Source organism: Dipteris shenzhenensis, chromosome 5 (genome assembly GCF_047967505.1).
Source record: "Dipteris shenzhenensis isolate YYH24624 ecotype China chromosome 5, Dip_SZ_1.0, whole genome shotgun sequence".
Taxonomy (NCBI): Eukaryota; Viridiplantae; Streptophyta; class Polypodiopsida; order Gleicheniales; family Dipteridaceae; genus Dipteris; species Dipteris shenzhenensis.
The window spans coordinates 20,994,710-21,022,644 of record NC_141600.1 but is presented as its reverse complement, the minus strand read 5'-3'; the positions used below and the strand labels follow the sequence as shown (position 1 = coordinate 21,022,644).

General features: G+C 41.8%; 1 protein-coding gene and 1 pseudogene across 2 annotated transcripts in view; both read left to right on the top strand.

The window, feature by feature from the left end:
- PDIL5-3 (PDI-like 5-3) overlaps positions 1-5,532 on the top strand; it is a 140,178-nt gene extending 134,646 nt beyond the window's left edge. Inside the window, exons 12-16 of the mRNA XM_087374842.1 lie at positions 3,993-4,205; positions 4,286-4,444; positions 4,555-4,632; positions 4,765-4,860; positions 4,955-5,532. Of these exons, the coding sequence (XP_087230968.1) occupies positions 3,993-4,205; positions 4,286-4,444; positions 4,555-4,632; positions 4,765-4,842 (528 nt within the window). The 3' untranslated portion in view covers positions 4,843-4,860; positions 4,955-5,532. The remainder of the gene's footprint in view (positions 1-3,992; positions 4,206-4,285; positions 4,445-4,554; positions 4,633-4,764; positions 4,861-4,954) is intronic.
- Positions 5,533-11,414: 5,882 nt separating this feature from the next.
- Positions 11,415-13,631, top strand: LOC147901736 (uncharacterized; annotated as a pseudogene). Its single transcript, XR_015540973.1, has 4 exons — positions 11,415-11,566; positions 11,652-12,102; positions 12,591-12,840; positions 13,130-13,631. The product of XR_015540973.1 is annotated as an uncharacterized LOC147901736 (transcript).
- Positions 13,632-27,935: the final 14,304 nt, after the last annotated feature.

Below are 27,935 nucleotides of genomic sequence, written 5' to 3'. Positions count from 1 at the left end.
TCCACGCTCATGCCGGATCCTAGACTCCATCTACTCCAGAGCAGCGGTTCGGAGCAGGATAGTGGACCTGTGGGAGCAGGATTGGGACCCCATGGGGGATATGGCAGCACAGGTAGCTCAGGCGCTTGTCGAGTCTAGTCTCATCTGTCAGCACGAGGCGATTCAGGTCAAGCAGCAGTGGTGGGCGAAGGAGAGGGGTCTCAGACGAGATCTCGCCTCGATTCAGCGGATGCAGCAGTCTTCTCTAGGGTCTGAGGAGCTCAGACGGCAAGAGGTTAGAGCCCGAGCCATGCTAGAGGAGATCACCGAGCGACGCTCAGAGTTCTCATTTCATGCTTCCAAGTCCTTCTGGGCTAGGAAAGGCGACAGGATGTGCAGAGAGTTCTTCAGGACTCATGGCCAGAGGTCAGCAGGGGAACAGCTCCGATCTCTTAGAGCGCAGGACGGTAGTGTCAGGACAGCAGACGAGCTCCGGGACTTGGCGACATATTTCTACAGATCCCTGTTTCAGCAGGAGCCCCCAGACCCTCGTGGCCGCCGTTGCAGGGAGGAGGTGTGGAGGTATACACCGTTGCTCGTGCAGCCTAGCATGAGTGATTCCCTTCTCGCCCCTTTCACCGTGGCAGAGATGCAAGATGCGGTGAGCGCTATTGATGGGCAGAAATGCCCAGGTGAGGATGGGCTCTCTAGAGCTTTCTTCACCACCTTCTGGGAGTAGATCCACCAGCCCTTGCTCGCAGCCTTCCAGCATATCTTCTCCAGCGGACAGATGCCAGAGAGCCTTGCGACAGGCTTGATTTGCCTCATCTTCAAAGGGGGGGACCGTCAGGAGATCAGACAGTGGCGCCCTATCACCCTCCTTCCGACTGCCTACAAAATCCTCGCCAAGATGATTAGTAGCCGCATCCGTCCCTTGCTACATGACTTGATCCATGACACCCAGACTGGTTTTGTCCAAGATCGCAGCATTTTGGACAACATTTTCACTTTCTCAGAGGCGACGGAGTGGGCCCAGCACAGTGGCCAGCACCTTGCCATACTCCTTGACTTTGAGAAGGCGTACGACAGGGTAGACTGGTCCTTCTTGGAAGGTACACTCTTTCGGTTCGGTTTCCCGGATGAGTGGATCAGAGGTATGGCTAGCCTCTACAGGTTGGCCTCCAGCCGGGTTATCATAAGCGGCAAGATGGGGGAGAGATTCACCCTCGAGTGCTCGGTGCGTCAGGGCTGCCCGCTTGCGCCCTACCTCTTCCTATTTTTTGCGGAGGCCATGACTCACTTCCTACGAGCCCGTACCACTGGTCTTCGCGGGGTGCGCCTCCCTATTTGAGACGATGCAGAACTTCTGGACTCTGAGTATGCAGACGACACATCCCTATATGTGCAGGATGATATCGAGACACTGGAGCGAGTGAGACTGTCCTCAGAGGTTTTTTGCCTAGCCGCTGGGGCGAAAATCAATTGGCATAAGTAAGTTGGTTTTCTTACGAATCCGGGAGCCAGCTCACAGTGGGGTATTTTCCTGGGGTTTCGCTGGATCCCTAGAGGACAGACGACACGTTACCTGGGGTTCCAGGTAGGCCTGGACATCATGCCGGCTCAGCAGTTCTTACCGGTCCTAGCCTCCATACGACAGAAGCTAGCCTTTTGGAGCACGGCTCGGCTATCCTTGGCAGGAAGGGCCCTTGTGGTCAACTAGGTCCTTCTTGCCACTGCTTGGTACATGGCCTCTTGCTGGTGTTTCTCGAGATCGTGTGTAGCCAGCTGAGGAGACTGGTGTGGAACTTCTTTTGGTCTGGCTCAAATGGTTCCGGCACCACCAGAGCCCGGGTCGCCTGGCAAACGGTCATTCTCCCCCAGACAGAGGGTGGCCTTGGCATCATAGATCCGGAACTGCAGAGTCAGGCACTACTTGGCAAGTTAGTCATCCGCGGTCTGACCCCAGGAGGGCAGACGTGGAAGCCCTTGCTTCAGCATGGTCTCAGCGCGTGTACCCCCCAGAGAGGGGGTGATTGGCAGCCATCTATCCGGTGGATCTTTACTTCTGCCCCATTGACTCAGTCCCGTTTTCCCTTCCTCCGTAGCCTCGTCTCGGTCTGGAGGAAGTTGCGACACAGCCTCTCCCAGGTTCCCCCTAGCTGTCGAGAGGAGATAGACAGACAGCCCTTGATCTGGAGCAGCCAGGTGACAGATGATACAGGTCGCCAGCTTGGAGAGAGATCCCATATCCCTTGGGCGCTCTGGGCGCGTGGACCCGCGTGCTTGCTCTGGGTTTGGAGGGACGTCTACAGCCAGCTGAGCCAGGCGAGTTGGCAGCAGCAGTAGGTATGGCACGTGGGAGCCAGGCTCGACGAGCGGAGATCGATGCTGCCATTCCTGCAGGTTGGAGGATTCCCATGATCACCAGACAGCTCTTCTCGGGAGATGAGAGGTGGCTAGGGCAGTTCACACCCCGTGGCATTCCTTTGGTGGTTGTAGGCCTTTTCTCGGACTCCTCGATCCACTTCTTCTCTGTCGCTGATGATAGCCGTCTCCAGAGCAGAGAGGCCGTGATCGACCCCCAGCTTCCCTGGCAGCGCCTTCGCATCATAGGGCCGCAAGGGAAAACGTGGCATATAGACCCCCTAATTATGCAGGACCAGGACTGGAGACTCTGGATCTGGGAGGGCCGTTCCTTGACAGAGGGGGAGTGGGACCCAGGGGAGTGGCGCTGGCCACCATTGGAGACCTCAGAGAACCCTACCCCCTTCTTCTCTTACAGTGTGTACTGGTAGGCGTGCTCTCGGGGCTCATCAGCGCGGGCTACCCACACAGGCACATAGTTGGTATGCCCAAGGGATATCTCTGGTATTTCTTCGCACATTCTGGAAGACTCTTTGGGCAAGCTGGCGGCCGAGGAAGATCTCTTACTTTCTTTGGATGGTGGCCCACAAGGGGCTACCAGTTGGCAGCTGGCTGAGGCAGATGGGGCAGGAGGGGCACTGCCAGATGTGTTTTCAGGAGGAGTCGTCCCTGAAGCACTGCCTTTGGAGCTGCTCGCATGCTCAGACAGTTTGGAAGGGAGTCATGGGGATCTTAGCGAGGGCTGCACCCGAGCTAGGACTGGTCACTTGGGGAGCCGTTTGCTGGTGCAGCACCGAGATGGGACATCACTTGGCTTATGAGTTCTCTAGGCAGGATCCAGTTTTCTTCATCACGCAGGCCACCTCGGCATACATGGACAGCTTCCCTTGGCATCTGACAGAGACAGATGCAGGAGCGATGACTCGGCACCCAGTTTGGGAGATCATAGGGAGCATTGCAGGCTGGCATATCTGGACTTCCAGATGCTCGCAGACCTTAGGAGATCAGGCTTCTTCTGCTACCCAGACCCTAGCAGACATTTGGAGCATGATCATTCACATGCTCAAGGGTCAGTGGGATCAGATTCAGGGGGAGTCCCGGGCAGGGAAGGCGAAGAGACGGCGCTTCCTTCGCGACTGGGACCACCGAGAGCTGTTCTTCCAGCACTCTGCTTAGAGTCTTCAGTGGCATTACTCCCCCCCACCGTGGCTGTTTGTCCACTCTCCGATGATTATGCCCTGAGAGGCTTGTAATTAGTATTTTGGTTCCTAGGGCTGTATCCATTTTGTGATTGCAGCCCGCTGGCCTTTAGGCCCTCTTGTACTCTCGTTTTCAAGTAATATAACTAGCACCACTTTTTGCGCAAAAAAAAAATATAATTGCTGCAACTCTACCTGCAGATGTCCAATTTTAAACTTCCTAAACAAAATGCTTCTTGAAGTGGAGATGAAGGTTGTGTATTATTAAACTAACAATTATCTGTGAATGGTAAAGGTTTTGAATTCTGTCTTAAAATGTGGCTCATTGGTTTTCGAATCAACAAAACGGATGCTCCCGGTTGTGGCCTATCCTGAGCAATTCTAAAATGCCATGCAAAATTTTGTTGAGCACTGAAGCACTGAAGGAATTCCATCGGCCTTGTTATACAGGTTCCGGGCAATCTGATCATATCGGCCCACTCTGGGGCACATTCTTTTGATGCCTCAACGATGAATATGACACACCATGTGTCAGACTTTTCCTTTGGAAAGAAACTTACGTGGAGAATGACAAAAGAAGTAATGAGGCTGACTCCTCAGCTTCTCTCAGTTGGGGATCACCTTCCAGTTCGAGTATATATATCAGAGCACGAGAACATCACTGTAGGTCTCTTAAGAATAATCAATTTTTTCCTTGGTTAGGTTTTCGCATCTTGTAGCCCACTAAATTTCCTGTCCTGCAGCATGAGCATTACCTACAAGTTGTGAAGACGGAAGTTGTTTCAACAAGGACAAGAGCTGGGACAGTTCTTGAGCAGTATGATTACACTGTTCATAGCAATGTGATACAGTCGACTAGTGTTCCAACTGCAAAGTTCCATTATGAACTTTCCCCCATGCAGGTTGGTAGGCCCGTGACACATTCAGGCATTGCTACATGTTACTGTTGTATTGTGTAAATTTGGTACTTTTGCATTCGAACATCTATGTGATTGTCTTCCGTGCCTTGCAGGTACTTGTTAGAGAGAATCCAAGATCTTTTTCTCACTTTCTGACAAATGTTTGTGCAATTATTGGTGGTGTCTTTACGGTACTTCTTACTCCTTTGTGATGGAAGTTCATAAAATGTCTCTTATTGCTAAAGCTTCTGTGCTTATAGCACAGATTGTAAGTCATGCCATGTGAAACATTGATATGTGCTTTTGCATGTTGCTGGTGATAGGTGGCCGGTATTATCGATTCCATGTTGCATGGTGCAATCGGCATGGTAAAGAAGATGGAACTGGGCAAACAATTTTGAAATTAATTTGTGTGAAAGGTAAAATGAAGATTTCATTGCAAATGTTGATTTTATATTTAGTAACTGACTTATCTTTTGAAAACATAATGACAGTCCATGTTCAAGTGTGCAGCTTCCTGATGGATTAAATGCATCTTAGCTGGGGAAGCTAAAGCACGAGTTCATTCCATGGTGAGGTTGAGATGCTGCAGGCATGCTCTCGAGGTAAATTTTCGGCAGTCTTGCTGTCAGAACTGTGCAGTTAAAAGCATGTATCTGAACAAGTGCTATATTGTATATGAACAGAATATTTCATGATTTGACCTTTTGTTCAGGCAATTGCTTGTGCCCTGCTCTTCTGGCTTGATATAATTGGTGACAATCTAATCATGGACAACCTGCCATCACCATAAATTTTATACCTGCAACAGGTTGTAGTTCCTTTTAAATATTATTTTTAATAGTAGTGCCTCTCTAAAATCTTTTGCTTTTCATAGCTTCAAATTCTTTCACCACATTTGGAACTTCTGGTGGTGATGTTCATTTTTATGATGATGTCTTAGTTTATCAGGGCTCAGCTGAGCCTGTGCTTCCACTATCCCAATTCTGGATGACTTGTTTGATGAGAGTATTTCCTTTTGCTGCTGCCTCATGCAAGGTGGAAGCTTGCATCAGGCCTACCGAGTCCTAATAAAAGTGTAGTATTAGGTGTTTTATCACATCTTTTACTGGGCTGGTCGTGCTTATCATTCCTTTTATGATTTAACGTACTATAGACCTCGGGTATTTGTTGGGATCTCCTCTTGCATTTAACTTGTCACGTTATGCTCTCCTTCATAGTAGTATATACGACTCACCACATGTTTTATGCAACTTACCATGCAGTTTATTAAGAACACTGTGCGGTGTATGGAACTGACCGCATGGTGAGTAGTAAGTACCGCACATTAGCTAACCATTCAACCGATTTCAGCTCCCATGGTAGTTTTCATATGAGAGAGAGAGAGAGAGAGCTTCTCATAGGACAGCTTTTCTTATTCTTCTCGAAAATGTGCATTACCAAAGGGTTCTTGTCACCCTATAACAACTTGTTAAACCAACAGAATGATCCTTGTTGTAATGGTTCTTAATACATGGGAGGTCTGTAGATATAAATTTAATGGCTTAAATGACGTTGTGGGTTTTTTACAAAACGAAAATATAAAGGGTGTGGGTATATTCTTCCTGCCTCCCCCAAAAAAGTAAGAAAGGAAAGAGTATAGTCCTAGTCTAAGAATGGGGGGGTGGTTTACAACAATCGATGTTTTTTGAAGAACATGTCTAATGGACTGCCTAATACTCCATAACAATCTATTTTTTTCATAGAGAATATTAATTTGGAGTAGCTTATCTTTTAAAATTCTGTTCGTTTCTCTTTTGGTCCTTGTTATGCTTTCCGTGAAAAGTTAAGGAAAAAGATATGGCCCCATATAATGTAAGTTCAGCTGCTACTTGTCATATGAACCTCAATCGCAAGTTGTCAAACCAACTTGAAATTGATGATGTGGATTGAACACAAGGAGAGATTCTCCTTTCAAGAAGAGTGAATAAGTGAGAATTTGGAATATGTAGAAATAAGAAGGCTATCAAATTCATGAGCAGTTGGAAAGATAAATTTCTTAAACATTAATACAAAAGTAAGCTTGTAAATTGATAACCTCAAAAAATTGCAAATTTTGTGTTTTGTAGGCACATTAAATTGGATCATATCACATGATCTAGTCTATAAGAACTAAAGGCAATTAATGATAGGTATCAAGTGAGATTGTTGACATGATATTGGTGAGGAAGGTTTTGATCAGAAGATGCTTTAATGTGTAGTGCATGGAAAATTAAGTTAGTAAATATTTATTTGAAAAGATTGTCCTAAAGATAGCGAATGCAAGACACAATTTATACTCTCTCTCTCTCTCTTTCTCTCTCTCTCTCTGCTCCCTCCCCCCCCCGGCCCCCCCTCTTATTGAAGATTTTATTTTTAGGTAGCATTTTGTGATGCTATTTCCCTTTCTTCTTGGGTCTTTTGCAGTGTAAGAATGCCTTTGGGTTTAGTGACTTGGGATAGTTTTGAATTCAAGAAAGCATTGCAAAAAACATAATGATAAAGACGTCTTTATGGATGCACGTTTGGGATCCCTTGGCCTTATATGAAGAAATCTACATTGTCTACGTAGTCTTCAATTTGAATTGGCAGATAGACTATGTTAGGCTAAGATACAGGGTTCCTCCCATGATTATTTTTTGAGCATTTCCTTAAGCATTCTATTTTTTAGTTGTTAGGAGAGCATGATAGAGTCCCTTGTTTCTCTCACGTGTTAAGTTTGGGTCCTATAGATCCAAAGTACCTATGCAATGGAGCTCTCTGTGAGACCGCTCACATTTGGCATGAAACGTGGATATGAGTTTAGCACTTGATGCGATTGCACGGTTGATATTCATTGGGGCATATTAATTTCCATCGTATACATAGTCCATGTCCATGAGGTCACTAGGGAGGGACACAACCCATATGAGACGCTAGAGGATGACATCTTCCAATGTTGTACTGAGGACCTTCAAAATGAATGCCTTAGAACAAATTCTTGAATGATCTTATTCCACGAGTGGAGAATCAAATGTAGTATGCTTGCCACCTATCTAGTTCTATAATGGTTGTTCCCTCATTTGTTTTCACATTCATTGTCATTGTTATGAGTTTCAATGCATTTTTTCTCAAGAGAAGCACTTGACGATGCTAACGGTAGGAAAATGTAATAGCCTCATATTCTTTAAGAAAGATCAATGTAATCCTCCTTTCATGGTAGTAGATTTCTAGGGCAAGGTCTGCAAAATGAGGAGTGCTTTGTGTTCAAGATGTCTGCTAGGGGGCTATGGGTAGGGGTATGGTGGATGGGTGTAAGGGAAGAAAATAGAAAATGGGGCAATTATGGAGGTGAGTATGTGGCTAGGTATTGTGAATGGTTTAAAAAAAGACCAATGTAATTGTAATTATTTGCAATGTGTGTAACTTGAAGTGGCATGAATAATATACAACTAGTGTGAAACCCGTGGCAAGCCACGGAATGTATACATGATAGAAGTTTGAGCATCATAGTCTTTAAGAGCCTTCTCCCATTTTCCAAGCTTGGATCTACAAGCTGCTCCCTTTCAGAGAAGAAGATTGGTTGGATCGCTCTTTAGGACATCACCATACAATACACAAGCCTTGAAGAACATTTGATCGTCAAACAATTCATTCCTTGTAGCTTGAGTTTAAGCTACTACATGTGCCTTTCTTAACATGCTAGCAGCTTCTGCACAACAGACTTGGTTACCACCTCCAAGAAAACATCTGCCATCATGAATAAGAGCTCTTAGAAACCTAACACAAAATTTCCAAATGGACTCATTACAATGACAGGTGAAAAAGGTACATAGATAGAAAGGCTCACAGTGTGATGGTATCCTAGATTGATTGAATGATGGAGGAAGCCGCATATCTTTTCCCATGAGAAGAAAATCGCCAGGATTGAGGAGGGAGAATGATGTGTTACCATGTGAGAACTGTGTGTTGCCCTTGTTTAAAAATTCAAAATGAGGTGTGCAAGTGGTAGTTGCAACTAGCTGTGGCGCATGGGACAAAAGAATAGGTCTAGGACCAAAGCAGGCCACATCGTACGCGGGTACGTGTATGTCGAGCTACACGAGGGAGGATGTGTCCACTGAAATAGTTATGGCTGGCGCGTAGTAATATTTGGACCTTTGACCACCTAGCATGCAGTCCCATACTAATTTAATAGAACTATATCATAGTTGCTTGCAAAACCATGAATATTCTACAAAACCACCTTATCTTGATTATGACCCCTCCACGTAGGCTACAAGTATCATGAAAACCAATCTTTTACTAATCCATTCCTTACAAGGTCCTCTTGAGATCCCAATTCTTCCCTAATCCGAAAGAGGTGAGTCATCCACATTGGGAGATATTAGGCACCCACGAAGAGACATTAATCAATGAGTCCTAGGAGATAGGACCTTGATTATCTGAAAAATGGAGCTAAGAGTTCTCGCTTCCCATTGAGAGAAATTAGATAATGATGCCCACATGGAAGATACCCCTTCCACCTTGTGCATATGAGATGTCAATTAACAAGGAAACAATTGGCTATGAAATGGGGGACTCTAGTTTGATGTGACACACTATGGCATCTCTACTTTGTCACATAGACTTTTATCAGGCCTCCTTGTACATATTTCTCTCAATACAATAAGTCTTCTTTCTTGCAATGAGGACGTTGAGGGTATTGGTTCCTCATATAATGAGGTTAATTTGCAATAGGGGACTCTTATGTCGTAACCATATTGAATTCAGAGAGTTCAAAAAATCAAATTGTATTGGTTTATTCTAAGTATGGCTATTTTGTGTTTTCTTCAACATTATTTAGTAACAACCAAATCTGCGTTGTAGCTATATTGATCGAGAATATATTGTGCCTAAAATTCTCTAATCTATAAATGATTTTTTATTGAAGCATTTGGACTTTTGTCTTATTCATTTTTACTTTTACTTTTGAACAAATAAAAAAATTATTACTTACTATATCAATTAAGAAAATATCATTGTGTTTACTTTTCAAATTTGTTGAAATGCTTTTAGTACTAGTATTGTGGCTCTTAATAATTAATCCCCTCAATTTTATGAATCAAGTTAGATTGCATAGTAGAGTTATTGTCGTTATTTTTGTCCTTGTAGATCTTTTTTCTTGTCAGCAACTCGCAGTCTAGATATTCATTGAAGAAGCAAAATAAATTTGAGGTTTTTTTTTAAAAGATTGAAAGTAAGGTTGACTTTGAATTTCACAAAAGAGAGTAGAATTGTTTTATTTTATAATCGAATAGCATTGTTCACATATGTCACATTCAACACATACCCAAATGCTTGTTTGGTGGGAAGTGGAATGCTTCCTTTCCAAAAATTATAAGACCAAGGAATGTTGTTTCCTTTCTTCGCCACGTAACACTTTTGCATTCAACACATAATACTTTATATGAATAATATATCATGCATTTTGGACCCAGTTGTTTGTTTGGTGGGAGAGTGGAATGCTTCCTCTCCAAAAATTATAAGACCAAGGAATGTTGTTTCCTTCCTTTGGCACGTAACACTTTGCATTCAAAACATAGCACACTCAATAATAAGAGAGAGGTTAATTGTAGGAGCATTTGGACAATTCTTTTATCAAATTGCAAACTCTTGGTCTTATGGATGTAAAGATATATATATTTATAGTTTCTTTCAAAACTTGTGGGATTTATTTATTACATAGTGAATAAATTTGCAAAAAATGGAGATAATCCTCTTTCCATTAGAGTATTCCCTATTTTGAGATCGTAATATTTTCTAGTTCCTAGTATTGCAATGAATTTAGCTTATAGTGTATTTAATTTGCTTTTTGGTTTGTTGTCACTAGAACTTGGATTTTGAAGTGTGTCAAATGGCCTATTCCTAGCCACATTCTGTTTCATATTTTTGCAGTGGATTAGTTTGGTGTTATGCGAGAGGTCTTTTGAGGTTGTTTGTTTCTCGGATGTATCTTTTATTATTACTGATGTAGTGAATGCTATAAATGTGGTATGAACTTTGTGTGCTATGTTCTTTGTTATATTCATTGTGTTCTATGAAAAATGGGAAATTGAAATAATGTAAGTTCTTTCATGCATGCAAGAAATACTGTGGGCTTTAGAGTGTACATGGTTGATTGCTTGAAATCTTGTCCTGCATTCCAAAGAAGCCAAAATTCCCTTGTAAATTCCTCTTGTGAAAAACAAATTCGCCATTGTGGTCTTGTCACAAATGACACCCTATTGAAATTTGGGATGACTTCGTGGGAATAGAAAACTTCAAAAAGATAAGCACAAACAATGCACATGTAATTGCTGATTTATTTGTGAATTTTCTTTTTAATGCATCTCTCTAAACATGACAGCCAAGAAATTTTGCAAAAAGCACACGTACACCTTTTGGTCTCATGCAAATCGTATCAGCTAGGAAAATCCATTCCCTCTCGAAAATACATTCCCTCTATGTTAACTGAAATCTACTGGCAATATATCTAGCATCACTCCATGTTTGGCAACTGTTGTCCCAAATATAATAAAAAATTCTCCCTCCTTTCTTATGTATAGATCTAAGCATCCTGCTGCTGCCATATAAAATCCCGAATCTTCTTCTCAGCTTTAGCGAAAATGGGATTATTGAACAAACAATCCAATGAAGGACCTGAGTCGAAAATTTTTGAAAAAAAAAGTGTAGCTTTTTAAATTAATTTTGCGAAAATTCATTTCCCTTTGGTCGATAGGGCTACTAGACCCATGCATTCACCCTTGAAAGGCCGACGAAGAGGGTTTTTTGAAAATTGGGAGGCATGATGTGATTCAAATTGGACTGGTAGATCCGGCACAGAAAGAGTAGGTTAGTGTAGTGTTCTAACGCTATTCTCTTTGGCCTCTTTCTCTTTCTCTCCCTCTTTTGCAACCAAGGGCCACATTTCTCCTCGACCCCTTGGCTTCTCTCCATGGAGTTCTTCTCCGTTCGCCGATTCCTTGTGGGCTTTGCTGTTTTCGTAGCCCTTTTGAATTTTGCTGTTTTCTTCGTTGGCCTCGTCTCTCCTCTCCACCACCTCGTCACCCGATGCTTCCCTCCCTACTCACTCACAATGGAATCCTGGTCTGCTGCCCCTCTCCCCATCGCCCTCTTGAGAAAGTTGCGATAGGAATGCAGCTAGTGTTTTTCGATTACTTTATTTCTGCAGTTTGGTTCATCTGTTGCGGAGAGAGAAAGAGCGAGACATAGAGAAACATGAGCAAGAGAGACAGGGAGAGGGAGAAAGAAAGAGTTGCCAACCTCTAAGCAATGTCTTCGCAGAGATCACTCCTGCTCAACGGCCTACTTCTACTAGCAAAAACGAAGATTCTGACGACAGAGTGAAGCTCCTCCTATCTCTGTGGGACGATTTCTTGAAGAATGAGACCTGTGATCCAGCAAGTACGGACCTCCGCAGATCATATCGGTTCCCGAGGCCTCCCTACTGGCAGAATTGTAGTGAGAAGGTTGCGCAGTACCAGCTACTCGACAGCAGAAATACGGATGGATCGCTCCCCAACTGGCCGCTTTGGAAAAGAAATCCGGCAGATGTTGCGATTGGTAATCGTTACGATCACGGAGATTTAACGAATCCAAACAACGATCCCATACCACCTTGGGTACATGCTACTATATCCAGGACAAATGCGTGTGGGCTTTGAGAGAGCTCCCGTGGGTTTTTTAGCATTGTCTTCAACGTGTCTGCAGACGTATTAAAAATGTCGATCTAGGCCCCTTTTATGTGGAAGCGTTAGGATCCCTTCAGATCCATTCGCCTGCAATTCCTCTCGGGGGCTTGTCGCATTGTGTCGGCGTTTGTCTCTTCATTTTTCTTCAATCACCTCTTCTGCGGTATCTTTTTTAAGACAAGGCGTTATGTAGACGTGCGTGGCGTGGTTCGACGGTGCGAAATATATAAGAGTAAAGATCTAGGTGCAAGGTGCATGGTTGTTGGGATTCGGTGCATCCATTCCAATTCTGCTCGCTTCAAGGCCCTCGTCTCCTGATTCGTTCGCTCAGAGAAACTTTTGAGATGTCTCTAATATGTGCTTTTCTGCTCTCCCTGGATTTTGACGGTCCAAGTTAACGCTTCTATTATGTTGCACAGGTAGAGGGAGGAGACGTAGACAACCTCCCACTGACGAGGCGCGTGCAGCAAGACCCGTGATTGCACCAGCATCCCAAGAATTGCAGCGATCCACAGCTAAGGTTTTTCTGGGTCGTTTGGGATAACGACTTGAGTCACGGGATGGAATCTCGGATAAAACAGATGTTGGAATTTCTAGGTCTTGGGGTTATCGACAACAGGATCCTTGTGAGCGATTCGTTCAATCGGGCTGACCACGCAGGCTGTGCAGGTAGGTAATCTTCATCTTTTTGTTTGTGGCTAACCACATATTACAGTGACCTGTGGATGCTGAAAACATGGATGATGAGTGCCATGTGCACCCTAGATGGTGGATTTACAGCAAACAGAGACGCCATCGTGTAAATGGATAACTTTACAAACTAGATAATAATGGCCTACAACATTTCGAAGTGTGTAAAATCATAAAGATACTCGAGTCGGAAGAAATTTGGATGTTACATACGTATAGGCACTCCCATGCGGCAACCGATCATGTTCAGTTCTGGCTAGGTTTGAAGGTACAAGCCGCAACCAGTGGGAATGCTATTTTCTGCCGGAGACATCAAAGGAGTGTAAGCTTAGAGCTTCCGAGCTACTCTTGTAGCCGGATGCATGGGACGAGGGGATCATCCGCTCAAATAGCAACTACACTTTGTGGCATATTTTGCTTCAAGTCAGAATTTCAAGGTGAGCAGCATTTGTGGATAGACAAGGTTCCACGGTGACCAGCATGGGAGCGTCTCAAAAGTCTTTGTTACCAAACTTGTAATCTTCAGCTTCTTGGATAAGGCGCTAGGAATCTCCATGGAACTATGATATGCAACAAACCTCGGAAACTCAAGGAAAGCCGAAGTCGTGTAGTAACTAGTCATTGTCTTAGAGGGAAAGTGAGAGAAGGAGAGTGAGGGAGCGATAGCGAGGGATGCACAGTGAGCCGCCCCTACTTCAAGAGTGATAGAAAGTGAGGGAAGACGTAAAGTGAAAGACGAATACAAGTTAATGAGAAGTACTAGGACGTAAGAAATAAGAGAGTGTTTGTGGAAGGACTAGGATGGAAGAATACAAGTACACTACGTGCTGCAACCCAGCCCATATAGGAGCAGACAATGGTGGAGATCTCAAGTCGTTCCTTTTCTCTCCTCAACAATACAAACGCAATTGATTGTATATGGTAGATTATTTGAAGTGTTAGGTGTATCCCGATGTTTGGACCTACGCTAATGTAAGTGTCCCTCCATCATCCAGACATTACGGTACATGATGAGATTTTCAAGCGCGTATACTTGTCGGTTGATGAACCACGCACGACATCAATCTTTCGGAGTTGTAGCTGCTAAAATGATGTTGAGAGCACTACAACAAGGTGGCCTGAGGTAGTCTATTTTTTTCTTGTTAAATCGACATTACTTTTTCTCGATCGGTGGACATGTGTGAAGGTGTGGTTGGTGGTTGAAATTACAGCTCAAATAGGTGAATTAGATGGGGGGCAATGGGGAGGGAGAAATAGAGAGGGTTGTATGGGGTAATAGAGGGCCATGGATTCCACCATCGATGATCAGCATGCATGTGAGGCTTGGTGATAAAGCGGGTGAGATGCAGATGGTGGGATACGAGCGATACATGGAAATGGTCTCTTGTGTGCGTCGCAGGTTTCCGGATGCAAGCAATATTTGGTTAAGTATAGAAATGGAGGTAAAATGTCAATTTCTCTCTTAGTGTTCTATAATTGTTTGTGTGTGCTTTTGTTCTTCGATCCGGGCCGGCAGATAGTTGTATCTACTCGAGAGTATGTTTTATTTGAATTTCGAGTAATTTTAGCATGTAGCTACACGTTTTAATTTTAGAGAATTAAATTTTGCACAGCAATTTAAATATGGCACATAGCACTTTGCATTATGCACATAGCACATAACCACATATTTTTGTGAGGGAGAGTTGGCACAATTTCTCTCCAAAGTCATAAGACCAAGGAGTGCTCCCTTTCTTAGGGTTCATTTCAATTTGCATTTAGCACAAAGCAATTTGAATTTGGCACATAGCACCTTTGCATTTGGCTAATAGTACTTTGCATTTAGCACATAACCACATACTTGTGTGGGGGGAGAGTTGGCACAATTTCTCTCCAAAAATTATAAGACCAAGGAACGTGCCCTTCCCTAGGTTTCATATAGATTTGCATTTAGCACATAGCAGTTTGTAGCACTTCGTAGTTGGCAATTAGCACAGAAAATTTCGCATTTGCATTCAACCAATAGCACTTTGCATTCATAGTGTACGGAATTGGTTAGTCTACTCGATTGAAAGAAAAACTAGTATGAGAAAACTTTACCTTTGAGCAATGGAGAATGATTGGAAGATGAGGATCATAATGTAATTGTCAACATAGCAAAGAATAATTAGTGAGAACTAATGGCTCTTGAGTCTCTCGGTCCCTTCGTGTAATGTTGCTACTCTTGAGATACATTTTACATGTCCTTCATTAGATTTCCTTGCTCATAAATGGCTTACAATGTATCTTAGATGCCTTTTAGCTGATAGCCATGCTTCACATTGGTGTGTTGCAAATCAGAATTTAAGTCATGCAAGCAAATCAATGCTCTTACTCCATTTCTCGATCATATGTAAGGAAAGCTTGCAATTCGTTTTACTGCTTTCGGTTGCTTCAAAGGTTAAAAAATTTCTAAATAAAAATGTGTAAGGAATCGTGTTCAATATGTTTGAGCAAGCGAAGTGAGGGACATACATTCTCTTGAACTACATCAAGCACTAACGTAAAGAAAACAAAGACATGCAGACAAAGGAAATTGTAGCGAAGTAAGGGACCTACATTCTTTTGACATCAAGCACTAATGTAAAAGAGAATAGAGACATGTAGACAAAAGGACTTGTAGGGCATTATGCTTTAAAATTGCAGTTTCGTCAACACGAAATGAAAAAAGTAGAAGAGGTTAAAATCATGGATGGATAAAGCTTCCTAGAAGCAACTTACAATAATTGAATGCTCAATCCTTGGGGTCTCCTGTCGAAGAAATAAGCTTCACGAATAAGGCAATCCTGCTATTCCAAAGCAGAGCTTCCCAATCAGTTTGTTAAAATAAGCGGATCTTCCCAATTAGCTTGTTAAAATCTTTCAACACAGCCAACTCCATGAAACAAAATCAAGCACCATCTTCTAGGATCCATTTCATCACTTCTCCCCCATGAAGCAGAGCTTCCACAATGAACTTGCTTTGGAATTGTGACAAAATCAAAATACACAAGCAGACATGAGATCAAACCCTTGCTTTTCTCATCCATTTCACAACGAAAAAATCCTATATCATTCGTATTGGACTCCACAACCCTCTCCTTTTTAGATTTCTCATAGAGTGTGATGTATGCTATCAGGCTAGTACACATGGATAGTAAGCTATAGCCTTTGTTTTTAGGTTGAGAAGGTTTGCAAACAACAAACTATAGGCTTAAATATTATTTGCAGAATTTGCATAGTAAATAAAGGCTACAAATCGAACACATTTCATTATCTACAATTATAGATTCTCTTATATTGCGGTTGGAAACTATACAGACTGTAGTACCTTAATTGGTATCATGGCTATGTGCCATCCAAGGTGATTCTTCTACAAAGTACATGTATGACTATGGGGTTTTCAAAAGGATGATGGTTGTATATGCACAAGAGTGGTAGGGGTTACTAGTAGAAATAGTTCTACAGAGACCATCTCATCCCTAGGCCTGAATTAATCTTGTTTATGCTACAAATTGCATTACTACAGCACTAAGCAATATAGGCTAGGGGCTAAGGATTGAATTGTGTGCAATGGTTGGACTAGTAGACCATGGGTACTAATGATTCTGCAATTGCCTTTCTAACCTATCAATGATCATTGCAACTTTGTTTGCAACGAGTTTGGTAGCTAGGTTTTTGTAACGCAATCTTGAATGGGCAGAAGAAAATCAAGCAAGCAAAGAATTCATAGGCATACAATGCGGGAGTAACCCCCATTTGCAATATCAAGGTAAGCCACTCAATATCAAGGCTTCCCTCGAGAGAGCTTGGTCATGAAGTGCGCATACCTCCTCTGATCCTCAAGTGCCAGATTCTTGGATTCATTTCAACTAGCACTTAGTACAAAGCAGTTTTGATTTTTGACTAAGCAATTTTAATTTTGCACATAACACTTTGCATAGTACTTATTTAGTACATAACAACACGTATAGTGTGAGGGGAGAGTTGGCACACTCTCTCCAAAAATTATATGACTAAGGAGTGTGCCCTTTATTGGGATCATATCAGTTTGTATTTAGTATATAGCATGTAGCAATTTGAATTTAGCATATAGCACTTTGCATTTAGTACATAGTGCTTTTCATTTAGGACTAAGGTTCATTTAAATCGCATTCTAAATTTGAATTTAGTACATAGGAATTTAAATTTAGTGTTTGCATGTGGCACATAGTCTTTTTCATTTTTCATATAAACACACATTTGTGTGGGAGGAACTAGCACACTTCCTCTCTTAAAATTATACGACCAAGAAATGTCTCCTTCTTTGGGCTCATATCACCTTGCACTTAGCACATAGCATTTTGCATATGGTACGTAGCAATATGCATTTAACACTTTATATTTCATACATAAAATTTATAACACCTCTACCTTAGGCTGATAGCAATTTGAATGTAGCATATAGTAATTTGAATATAGCACATAGTAATTAGCTCTTTGCATTCTGTACATAGCACTTTGCATTTTGCACATAATACTTTGCATTTAGCTCATAACCAAACAGATGTGTAGGGGGAGAGTTGGCACAATTCCTCTCTAAAAATTATAAGACTAAGAAACATGCTCTTTCTTGGATACTTGCACTTAGTATAAAGCAATTTCAATTTAGCACTTAGCAATTGAATTTTGCACATAGCACTTCACATTTTTTCACATAGTACTTTGCATTTAGCACATAACCACGTGTATAGTGTGGGGAAAGAGTTGACATGCTTCCTCTCCAAAAATTATAAGACCAAGGAACGTGCCTTCCTTGGATTCATATAATTTGCATTTAGCATAGATCATGTAGCAATTTGAATTTGGCATCTAGCACTTTTCATTTAGTACATAGTACTTTTTACTTTGCACTTAACACAAAGTAGTTTTTATTTAGCACGTAGTGATTTGAATTTTTCACATAGGGTCATTGTTTGCTTGGGTGTAGCTGTTTTTAGTGAGGTTTAAGGACTTTTCTGTGTATGGGTATCTTGCATGACTTATAACTTATGCATTTCTCAACAAAATTCAGCAAACTTTGTCTTCAAGTTGTATTCTAAACTTAAACATGAGAGCAAAAACTTATGGAATAAGAATTTGGAATGAGACCGTTAAAGCATTATAATTGCTACGTTGCATGTGAAGCATGCATTCTGAAGACTATAGGATATAGCAATTTATTCAAAAACATTAAAATTTTGTTCTATACATACATGCAACTAAGTAATCATTCTAAAGCACACTACGTGAGCTTCTCCTTAAAACCTAAGGACATACCTAAATGAAATCATTATGCATAGGTTAATGGGCCTTCAATGTTGTGCTAAAGTGATGCATACCTATTTGAGGACACGTTTCATAACTTTCTTTTGATTTGTTGAAAATCAAAATGGATTGAAAATTTAGAATCCAAACTATTGGGACTAGTGCATGGTGGTCTTAAAACATTGATAGTTGGTATTGGTATCTAGATTCATCCTAAAATAAAAGAAGTTAAAAAAGTATAATTTGTGCATGTGCAAAGATATTTTAATAAATTGAATACTATTTACAATTTTGAATTATTTCTTTTTCCATGCACTTGCTTGCTATATGACTCATAAGCATGCCAAAGGTCATTGCATTTAATAATATACAGCATCAAACCCGATAGCGTGTCCTTTAGTCTATTTGTGTTTTGAAGCATTTTAGGTCACATTGCACTTGTTTGGGATATCCAATTCCGCTGACGTGTATCATTGGAGGAAAAAAATCGACAGCGATTGAAATTTTGCTACTCCCGGGAATTTTGAGTTTTCATGCCTCCCATCTATCAAATCTTGGAAGATTAAGTATTTGCAATGTGTTCTCATTTTGTAAATGCCTTGCAACACGCATGCACCTCGACGTGACCTTACGCAGACTTTGGTTTGACATTGTCTTATTTTGGGTAAGTTGTCTTGTATGCTTTGCTTGCCTCACAAGCTAGCTTCTCTGGGTGTATTATGGATTGATTGTGGCCATGGCATCAATGGCAACATGCAGCTCACCATGGCTTGCAAGAGTAGCAGACAGAGGCTGCGAGACAAAAAAGTTGAAAAGTCAAGGCACAAGAAACAGAGTGCGGGTCGAGAAAAGCGTTGGCACGGTATCAAATCGACAACGAAAGACACTTTTCAACAGATGCAAAGGGAGAAACAATGAGAATGAAGAAGAATCCTTGCAAAGTAGCAGCAAGAAGCGATTACAGATGCACGCATTCGATTATTGTTATCGGAGTGAAGAACACGAGCTATGGTGTCACGATTGGTGGGAGCATTTGAGACAATAACATCAGGCCATTCAGATGATTACTAGTCTTGAGTCTTTACAAGCTTTAGCTTGCACCTTAAATTTCGTAGAGTAACAACCCTACCAACACCTTGGGAGATGTACGTCCAAGAGACGATGCTTTGTAACCTAAGAAATAGTCTACAGAAAGTGAAAGGGGTGCACAACTTAGATCAACTAGTTGCAAAGAGGGTGACATTAGCTATTTTGGTGTTCTCTGAAAAAAAGGAGGAATGGCTTGGGCACACAATGTCGAAGATATTGTCAATCAGAAGGATCAGTGTGGCTCTAGCGGTTGAACGTAGAGCAAAAGCAATGCATGATCATCCCAATCTGAGAAGTCTGTGGGTTTCAACAGAACGCAAGAAAAGAAGAGACGAAAGACACTTTGGAACATATGCAAAGAGAGGAACAATGAGAACAAAGAAGACTCCTTGCAAAGCAACAGCAAGAAGCGATTACAGATGCACGCATTCAATCATTGTCATCGGAGCGAAGAACACGAGCTGTGGTGTCACGATTGGTAGGAGCATTCGAGACAGCAACATTAGGCTATTCAAGTGATTACCAGTCTCGAGTCTTTATAAGCTTTAGCTTGCACCCTAAAGTTTGTAGAGTAACAACCCTACCAACACCTCGGGAGATGTATGTCTAAGAGACGATGCTTTATAACTTGAGGAATGGTCTACGGAAAGTGAAAGGGGTGCACACCTTAGATCAACTAGTTGTAATGAGGGTGACATTAGCTATTTTGGTGTCCTCTAAAACAAAGGAGAAATGGCTTGGGCACACAATGTCGAAGATATTGTCAATTAGAAGGACCAGTGTGGCTTCAGTGGTTGAATGTAGAGCAAAAGCAATGCACGATCATCCCAATCCAAGAAGTCTGTGGGCTTCAACAGAACGCAAGAAAAGAAGAGACAGCCTAAGTGTGGAAGTCATTGCTATAGTGACAACATTTTGGCACAAAAATATGCGAGTTTCTCCAAATAGAAAGAACATCTGTTAGAAACAGATGGGACGAAAGGTGTTTGAGGAGCACATCATACACATGCTAGATACAACATAGTTCAGTGGTGTCTAAACTAGTCCGGTGGTTGTTTGTGATTGAGCTTTGTGACAGTTTACTTGTTTTTTTTCTTAAACTAGGCTTAGACTAAATGTGATTATCTTAAATCAGTTTGGTGGTTGGAACATCATATGCAACTGCAGAGGCTGGTTCAGCTCAATCGCCGGTGATGTGGTTGTTCTAATCCAGCGTGGTTGAACAAACATTAATTGTTGTCCAGTCCGGTGGCATGGTTGAGAAAAAATTAACAGCAATATATTTTATAATATAATGTTATTTTACTAAACCAACTCGATGGTTGGAACATCATGCAACCGTGGTTGCTTTAGCTCAATCACCAATTATGTGATTGTCTTGAACCAATGTGGTTGAACAAACATTAGTTATTGACTAGTTCGGTGGTTGAAATTATTATGTTTCTTAGTACTTAAATTTATTAAATTTAATTTCTGCTATTCGAGTCATATACCACTGTTAAATTGTGGAATTCAGAAACGAAAAGCAATATATTGTAATTTTATAATTGTGAAATTTAGAATTGAAAAGCAATATTCTTATTATTGTCTAATATGTGAAGTTGAGACCGTCATGCTAAACCATTCCGGTGGTTGAAACTAACAGTGTCCTAAACCATCCTGATCGTTGAAATTGTGACTGTAAAACGTTTTTTAAACCAGCCTGATGATTGAAATTGTGATTGCCCTAAACAGCGCAGTGGTTAAAAATTATTTTGTTTCATTATATACTTTAAGTAGATTGTGTTTTGTATTCTTTTAGATGTAGCAAAAAGAAGGCTCATTGTTTTATCGTTCCCACATGTTGGGTCAACAGATGGAGTGGTATCTCAAGTTTGTGGATCAGAATCTGAATATTTCAATTGGACAGAGGAGCTTTGAGCATTGTAAGCCCTAGCACGTCAGGAAAGTCAAAGACAAATGTTTGTTGTTGCAAAACATACATAAACTTTGACCTGATTCGGTAAGTTATTAATGACTTGAGATCTGGTTATATTGGAGCATTGCTCCATGGGGATCGATGTCCATGCTTCCCCAATGAATGCATAATTTGTAGATCACCTAGATCCTTATCATGTTTTGTAAGGGAGGGCAGGTTTTGTAGCCTGAGGTCTTTGTGGGAGCCAGTAGTTTATCCAAAGGGAGACCGTGAGTGGTACAGGATTGAATGCATTCGTGGCACATGCAAGCATTGCAGTTTGAAGTTGAAGAAGAGGGCATTCAATGTCTATCCAAATGAAACGAGGGAAGACAAATACATTGCTCTAAAATAGAGGAGATTTGAAAACGTCAATGTTGAAGGATCCGATAAAAAGAGATGGCTACTATCATATAAGAGCACCCATCCAAGGGAGCTTGTAGGTCACATGGTTCAATCCATCCCAAAATATGTGTTTCACAATTTCACAGTCAGCTGGCAGGATAAGCAGTTCAAGACGTGTCTTGTCAATTTTTCCCATGACATTATTGTATCTATCATAGATTTTGCAAAAAAGTTATTCTTTTCAAGAACAAGATGAGATACAAAGTGCTCACTAGTACAAGCATATAAAAATTCTTATGCATATTACGTACAATTATTTGCTTGATTCTTCCATGCCTGATGTCAATCTACTTGCTGACTCATAGGAGTCCAGGTCAGTGCAACGCACTTATCATTTCTACATTTCAGATGATAGGGAATATGACACCCTATTTGTGCAGCCATGCTTTTCTACTGCATTGGGAATGGCTGAAAAAGAAAAATTCCCATACTGAGAGAAATAACTGACTGAACCGAAGCGAAAAGGAGAATGGAGCAGAGGAAAACCGTCCCTAGAGATGCTGACGGAAAGTGATGCCGGAAACTGGTCTCTATAGTTAGATGGAGTCACAAACAATGGAGAGACATGACTCGCAACAGTTTGGGGAGAGTTTTAATGACCTCACTAACTATCTGGAAGAGGGGATAACTTTGCAGTTGTCATAGAGTCTGGGGAGAACGAGGAAGATGACTCATACTTTCTATTACAGTGCACAAAACCTAAGTATAAGGTTGAGAAAATATTTAAGGATAATTGGGGAACAACCTATGAGAAGTGGGATGTAGTAGTCGGAGCTTTTTGGTACAAAAAAACGTCCAAGAGAGGCCACAATTACAAACTACTACATAAAAGTCCACAAACATGTGTGTACTCTCATCTAGTAAGAGCTATTAAGTTCCAGATGCAACCTGTGCTACAACGAAAGTAGGGCAAGAGTGTCTTCAAATTGGATTTACATGCATGAGCACATCTTGAGGTGTCTTGGAGCGGTGGACGAGGACGACTGAGATAGTACTAAGAAAATGTATGTATTCTCATTGCAGGGAAATAATATGTCTACTTTTCCTACAAAATGGAATTTGTATTAAGACTGCTTCTTTTTAGTATATCCCAAACAACCACCGTGTTGGTTTTATCAAATTGTTTTTGTAAATCCCAAACAGTAAAACCCATGCTTGTTTTTAGTATATTCCAACAACCACCATGCTGGTTTCCCATAACGAATCCACACATCCGATAAATCTATTCATCTTGTAATAATTAAAGCAAACCACCGCACTGGTAGCGCGGCTGTTCATATCCTAGTGCAAACCAAACACCGCGCTGGCGATACCTTATCTTGCACTACTACCGTGCTATCCCTACACTACTGTCATGCTATCCTAAAATTTGTTGCACATTGCTATACTAAAACAATGCTCTTTAGATTATTTATCATTTTGTTAACCATTAAATTTCATTACATGCTTGCTTTTAGTATATCCCAACAACCACCACGCTGGTTTTTCAATAACGAATCCATTCATCTTGTAATAATAGAAGCAAACCATCGCACTGGTGGCTGTTCATATTCTAGTGCAACCAACCATCGCAGTGATGATAACTTATCCTGCACTACTACCGTGCTATTGTGACACAGAATTTGGGGGCTTAATTCTAGTCACTTCTTAGAGTCAAAATAACAAGAGGGAAAGGAAAATAAAAGTAAGATAAAGATATAAACGTCAAAGGTGAGATCATAGTTCAACATGGGAAAGAGGAAAGGTTGAGGGGAAGCATTGATTTCTGCCAAACATTCGGTGCCGAATGTAAGAGCAAGCCTCTGTTGGAAGAAAATTTTCATACTAAGAACTACATGGATGGAAGTGAAGGGGCTGAATTGATAGGGCTCAATCTGACGTATGGGGTTGTTGGGTTGCATCATTTTAATAAAGCACAAAACAAGAGAATCCACAATTATTGGAAATAAAAATACAACTACGATAGCATGGGAATAGCACTTCCTTTGACCCTCAAAACCCAAAACAAAGAACACATGCCTATAGGGTTTGAAAAGATAAAAATGTTGACATATAGTTCACGAAAAATGGAATAAAAGATGAGAAAATAGGACCATTTTAGTAACAGACTCCAAAATTATCCCAAATCCAAGTCTACACTGTTCTACACATCGTAACATTTTCTCAGTAAATCAGAACATGGGAATAAAGACAAATGGATAGAGCTCAAAGAGATAAAGATTTTGATGTAGGTTTTGACCAAAACGGAGTAGGGAGCAAAAAGTTATGGTTGTTTTACAACAGGGTACCAAAACAGTCCAAGAGCGACTTGAGCAATAGGAAAAGACAACGATTTCTCTTACTGAAGGGGTTGCTTCCACAGTACATATTGGACTGAGGTTGCCCTAAAGGGTAGAGAATCCCCTCAAAACAGATCCCAAAACAAGCCATACATGAGCACCAATGGAGCTCCTGAGCAAAGAGGGAAAAAATATGAGAAAATGGGAAAAGAAGGGAAGATCTTGGTTCTTGAGGCCAGGAAGCTTCCCAATGGGAGAGAAATACAAAGAAGAGAGGGGCTAAGGCTCAAGGGAAAGGAGAGGCATAGAAGGAGCTAGATACAAGGCAACGATAAGGCTACAAGGAGAAAATGAGATGCTTGAGAGAGAGGGGAGGGGCTTCTTTTATAGTGCAATTTGTTGAGATATCAAGCTCTACCCCCGATATATCTCCTGGATGACTATCATTTATGTCACCGCCTATGTTAGTTGTACTCGTGGTGTAGTTAGACTACCACGTATGTTTTTGGTTTGGGTTCACATATGAACCACGTATTCTAGGTTTTGACATATAGGGTATTTCCCTCTTCTATTGTATTGTTGTTGTTGTTGTTGTGTGCAAAAGTGAAGAAAGGCTTCACCCTCCAACCTTGTGTCCTCTCTCTTTTGTGTGTTGTGAAGAAAGCTGAACTTGAGTCTCCTATCTCTCTCCCTTATTCTTTACATGGTATCAGAGCCTTGTTCGTGGTAAGGAGCTCAAGAAAGCAAGCCAAGTTTGTGGTGTCTTGGTAAGAGGACCAGTGTTGTCTTCCTATTTCGAGTTTGGGAGCAAATCTCTGCAGGTAGCACAGCCAGAAGTGCAGGAGTGCACTGTTTCAGATTGAGACGCCCTTCGCGGTGTGGCGAGAGCGCAGTATATGCTGCGGGTGCGGGCGAAGCCCTTGAAGACTTTATTTTTTGGACTTGAGGCCGTTTCGGGGCCCGTTTTGAAGGCAGAAGTTCTTCGCAGGCACTCAGAAAAAGGCCCTGTTTTTCGCTGTGCGACCACTGTGCGGCTAGTCGGTGGAAAGGTGCCACCGAAATTGCATCGTATGCCTGTGTGCAGAGATATTGGGAGTTGCAGATTCATGCCTGTTGCCTGTTAATGCAAAATCGTCACTAGGAAGTGACTGTGTGGTGAAATACCACTTTCATCAGTGTTGCGGATCTGCCCCTGTGAGGCTGTTTGCAGAAGTTTTGCTATTTGCCCTTGTGAGGCATTTGCTGTGTTTACAGGTTGCTGTTGCAATTCGTGATTTGTAAAATGTCTGAGAATCTGTCTACCATTGTCAGTGAGAAGCTTGACAAGAACAACTTCCAAGCATGGAAGTTTAGGATGACAAACTTCCTTATGGGAAAGGGAGTTTGGGAGTACATCAGTGGTGAAACTGCAGAACCAGTGTTGGGTGCTGCTCCCACTCCTGCTGAATTGAAGGCCTTTAAAGAGTGGCATGAAAAAGCCAGAAAATGCTTGTATTGGCTGTCTGTTAGCATTTCAGATTCTATGATTGTGCATATACAGGATGTAGAGACACCTAAGGAGGCATGGGATACATTGGTGAAGCTGTATAGCACAAATACCAAAGCAAGAAAGATGTAGCTAAAGCAGGAGTTGCACAATGTGTAAAGGAAAAATATGAATATAAATGAGTATTCCTTGAAGGTGAAAGGCCTTGCAGATTCTCTTGCCTCCATTGGAGCACCCGTTGATGATGAGGACTTAGTGTCCGTGACCTTGAATGGTCTTGGGAAAGATTATGCACAGTTTCGGACATCCATTGGAGTCCGTGAAACGTTTCCTGATTTTTAGGAACTTATTGCTCTCTTGCTGAGTGAAGAGCAAAGGAATGGTGGTTCAGCCACCTCAACTTCTCAAGAGACTGCTTTCTACTCGAATACAGGTAGAGGCAGGGGTAGAGGAAGAGGCCGTTTTGGTGGCCGTGCAGGAAATCAGAACCAACAGCAACAACAGGAAAACCAGTCCTATGGAGGAGGACGTGGTAGTTCTAGAGGCAGGGGGAGCCAAAGAGGCCGTGGTTCATGGCAAAGGAACCAGCAAGTAAATAGCAGCACAGAACGCTATTATTGTGGAAAGCCTGGACACAAGGAGAATACATGCTATAAAAAACAGAATGACATCAAAAGTGGGAAGTTGCAGCAAAGCAACTATGCATCATCAAGTGGGCATGGTGACGACAGAAATGAGCACCTTTTTGTGATGCAGCATATGGTTAACTCCATGTTAGGAGATGCTGCAGCTTGCAATGATGTTTGGTATGTTGATTCAGGTGCCTCTAACCACATGACCAGTCATGGTGAGTGGTTTCATGATGTTAGAAATTTGGATAAGCCAGGTTATGTTGAAACAGGTGATGATATTGCGCACCCAATTACGCAGGTTGGTAAAGTGCCATTGGCTATGCAGGATGGCAAAACGAAGTACTTGGCAGATGTACTTCATGTTCCAAAAATCACTAAGAACCTGGTTTCAGTAGGCCAGATGGTTGAGCAAGGTCTGCAGGTTAGATTTAATCCTGATGGATGCTTTGTTGAGGACTTGAAAAATAAGTGCCGCTTGGTTGCGAAAGGCAACAAAAGTGGCAGAATGTTCACCTTGGATGTTGATATGCCTGAGGTGAAAGCTGCTATGTTTGCGCATGGGAGAGGTGTCATTGCAGATATTGAGATATGGCACAAGCGCATTGGGCACGTGAATATACAAAGGCTGAAATCTATGCAAACGAAAAACATTGTTGCAGGTTTGCCTAAATTCAGAGTTGAGGGAATGCAAAAGGTATGTGAAGCATGCCAAATGGGTAAGCAGGCTAGACATGCATTTCCCAAAAATGCTAAGGTGAGCAGAAGACCTTTGGAAGTGATCCATTCAGATGTTTGGACAACCAAAACTGCTTCTATTGGTGGATGCCATTATTATGTGACGTTTATTGATGACTACACTAGGAAGGTGTGGATTTATTTTATGAAGCACAAAAGTGAAGTGTTCAACCATTTCAAGGCTTTTAAGGCCATGGTTGAAAAAGAGAAAGATGTGCATATTAAAGTGCTAAGATCTGATGGAGGGGGAGAGTACTTTTCAGAAGAATTTTGTGAATATCTGAAAGAACAGGGAATTCAAAGGAAGTACTCATGCAAGTCTACCCCTCAGCAGAATGGGGTTGCAGAAAGGAAGAGCAGGCATATTGCAGAAGTAGGACGGGTGATCCTAAATGAGAAAAACATGCCTGATTATTTTTGGGCTGAAGCAGTAGCAACTGCTGTTTATATTATGAACAAAACTCCCACTGCAGCTGTCCATGGCATGACGCCTGAAGAAATGTATACAGGCCAAAAACCAGATATTTCTCACTTGAAGGTATTTGGTTGCATAGCTTATGTTCATGTTCCTGATGAGAAGAGAACAAAGCTGGATCCAAAGGCAGAAAAATGCATCTTTATTGGATATGCTCTGCACCAGAAAGGGTATTGCTGTTATAACCCTTCCACCCGCAAAATGCAAGTGAGCAAAGATGTTGTTTTTGATGAAATGAGCAGCTGGTATGCACCAACTGTTATGGTAGGAGATGCAGATGCAGGAAATGGGAATGCTGCAATAAATCCAGAGCAGCAATCTCAAGCCTTGAGTGGACCCAGAGAGTCCTCTACTAGTGGATCTAATGCATGGACAGGGAGATTGAGATCTAGTGAATCGTCACATGAATCTATCACATAAGGGAAAAGAAAAAGTGGACCATGCTCCAGTGTTTGATGTGTCTGCTGGTAGCTCTCATGTTGATGGAGAGTCAAGTGGCTCTGAAATGAGCCTTGATGAGGAACTTGGGATTCCTTCTATTGTTACACCTGGTGCAAGGAAAAGTAGGCATGATTTAAAGACTCCTGCAACTGATCCAGTTGTACGGAGGTCCACTCGTATTAAATATCCAGTTGACAGGCTGAGATATGATGGGTATACAGCACATCACTATGCTTATATGGTCAAGGTTCTAGAGGAGCCAGAGCCCACATGTTTTGAGGATGCAGCAGGG